Below are 1,320 nucleotides of genomic sequence, written 5' to 3' on the forward strand. Positions count from 1 at the left end.
AATGTCAAAAGATTTTTTTATAGAACATCATTTCCCAGCAATGACACCTAGATGGCGCTGTGTACAAAAACATCCCAGCACTTACCGCATGTGCATTATTCTGCTAGTGCATCAGTTTGAAGCTTATCATCTATGTAGACTTTGATTTTAGAAACAAAAGTTGGGATGTGAAAAACTACATATTTTTAAAATATAGTCGATGGGTATGATTATGCTGGCTCAGGTTCTAACGGGGCCTTTCAGTTCAGGAAGTTTACAATGTTGAGTAAAAGTAAACACTATTTAAGTTTTAGCTAGTGTCAGAGAGAACCATTTTATTAAGAATGAGACATGTGAACCAGTATAACCTTTATTGTTGTTCCCAGGCATGGAAAACCTCCCGAGGATTATTTCCTGTTATCTGTTAAGATATCTTAGCTCCCACAGCTCCACCTGAGCAATGGAAACTTGCTGATGTGAGAAATGGAAAAAGAATTAGAATGGTGTGTTTTCACTGAGGAATAGTGACTTGCTCCACTTCCGTGCTGATCTTAAACTCTCGATGCCAAACTCTTAATCTGAAGGAAGTGATCTGCCCTGGAATTGTGGAAACTGACCATTTACCAGCATTTAAATAATTGTTAAAATGCGACAAATATGGGTTACAGAAATAGTTTGCCCAAAATTGTTCCAAACCTGTATGCTATTATGTTTTATAATTAGGGGAAAAGTAACTATTTATTTAATGATACATATATCTACATTAAATAAACTCTACATACAATACTGTTAAACAGTTTGGGGTCAGCATGATTTTTAAAATGTCTTTGAAGTCTCTTAGGCTCACCAAGGCTGCATATTTGTTTAAAAATTAGGGATGCACGATATTATTGGACCATTATTGAAATCGATTTGAAAAAATTGTGCCGATATGCCTTGCCGATAAGAGGAATAGCTCACATGTGCTCAGGGGTGTGTTAGCGATAAGATTACGTCAGCAGTTTGGTCATTCTTTAAGGGAACTTTTCCCTGAATGGTGATTATTCAGTTTTGGATCGCCACATATAATTTGAGAATGCAAGTGCAGAATGACACGTCCGGTGTACGGCAGAGTAAACCAGGGTCTCCAATCTCAGTCCTAGAGGGCTGGTGTCCTGCAGAGTTTAGCTTCAACCCTACTTAAACACACCTGAACCAGCTCATTAAGGTCTTACTAGGCATACAGTAGCGTACAGTAGCAGCAGCAGCCACCCCCGTATCCTAATGCCCGTTCGATAAGGCATTTTTATTTATTGAGGGGGCGCTGTAGGCCTACTTGTAATAAAATGAAAAGTAAAATAC

General features: G+C 38.3%; 1 protein-coding gene across 1 annotated transcript in view; it reads right to left on the reverse strand.

Moving 5' to 3' along the window:
- Positions 1 to 59: 59 nt before the first annotated feature.
- Positions 60 to 1,320, reverse strand: part of LOC107579396 (zinc finger CCHC domain-containing protein 14-like) — a 2,973-nt gene continuing 1,712 nt past the window's right edge. Inside the window, exon 3 of the mRNA XM_016265229.1 lies at positions 60 to 450. Coding sequence (XP_016120715.1) covers positions 414 to 450 — 37 coding nt within the window. The 3' untranslated portion in view covers positions 60 to 413. The remainder of the gene's footprint in view (positions 451 to 1,320) is intronic.

This window comes from Sinocyclocheilus grahami, unplaced genomic scaffold (genome assembly GCF_001515645.1).
Source record: "Sinocyclocheilus grahami isolate Dianchi unplaced genomic scaffold, SAMN03320097.WGS_v1.1 scaffold17052.1, whole genome shotgun sequence".
Lineage (NCBI taxonomy): Eukaryota > Metazoa > Chordata > Actinopteri > Cypriniformes > Cyprinidae > Sinocyclocheilus > Sinocyclocheilus grahami.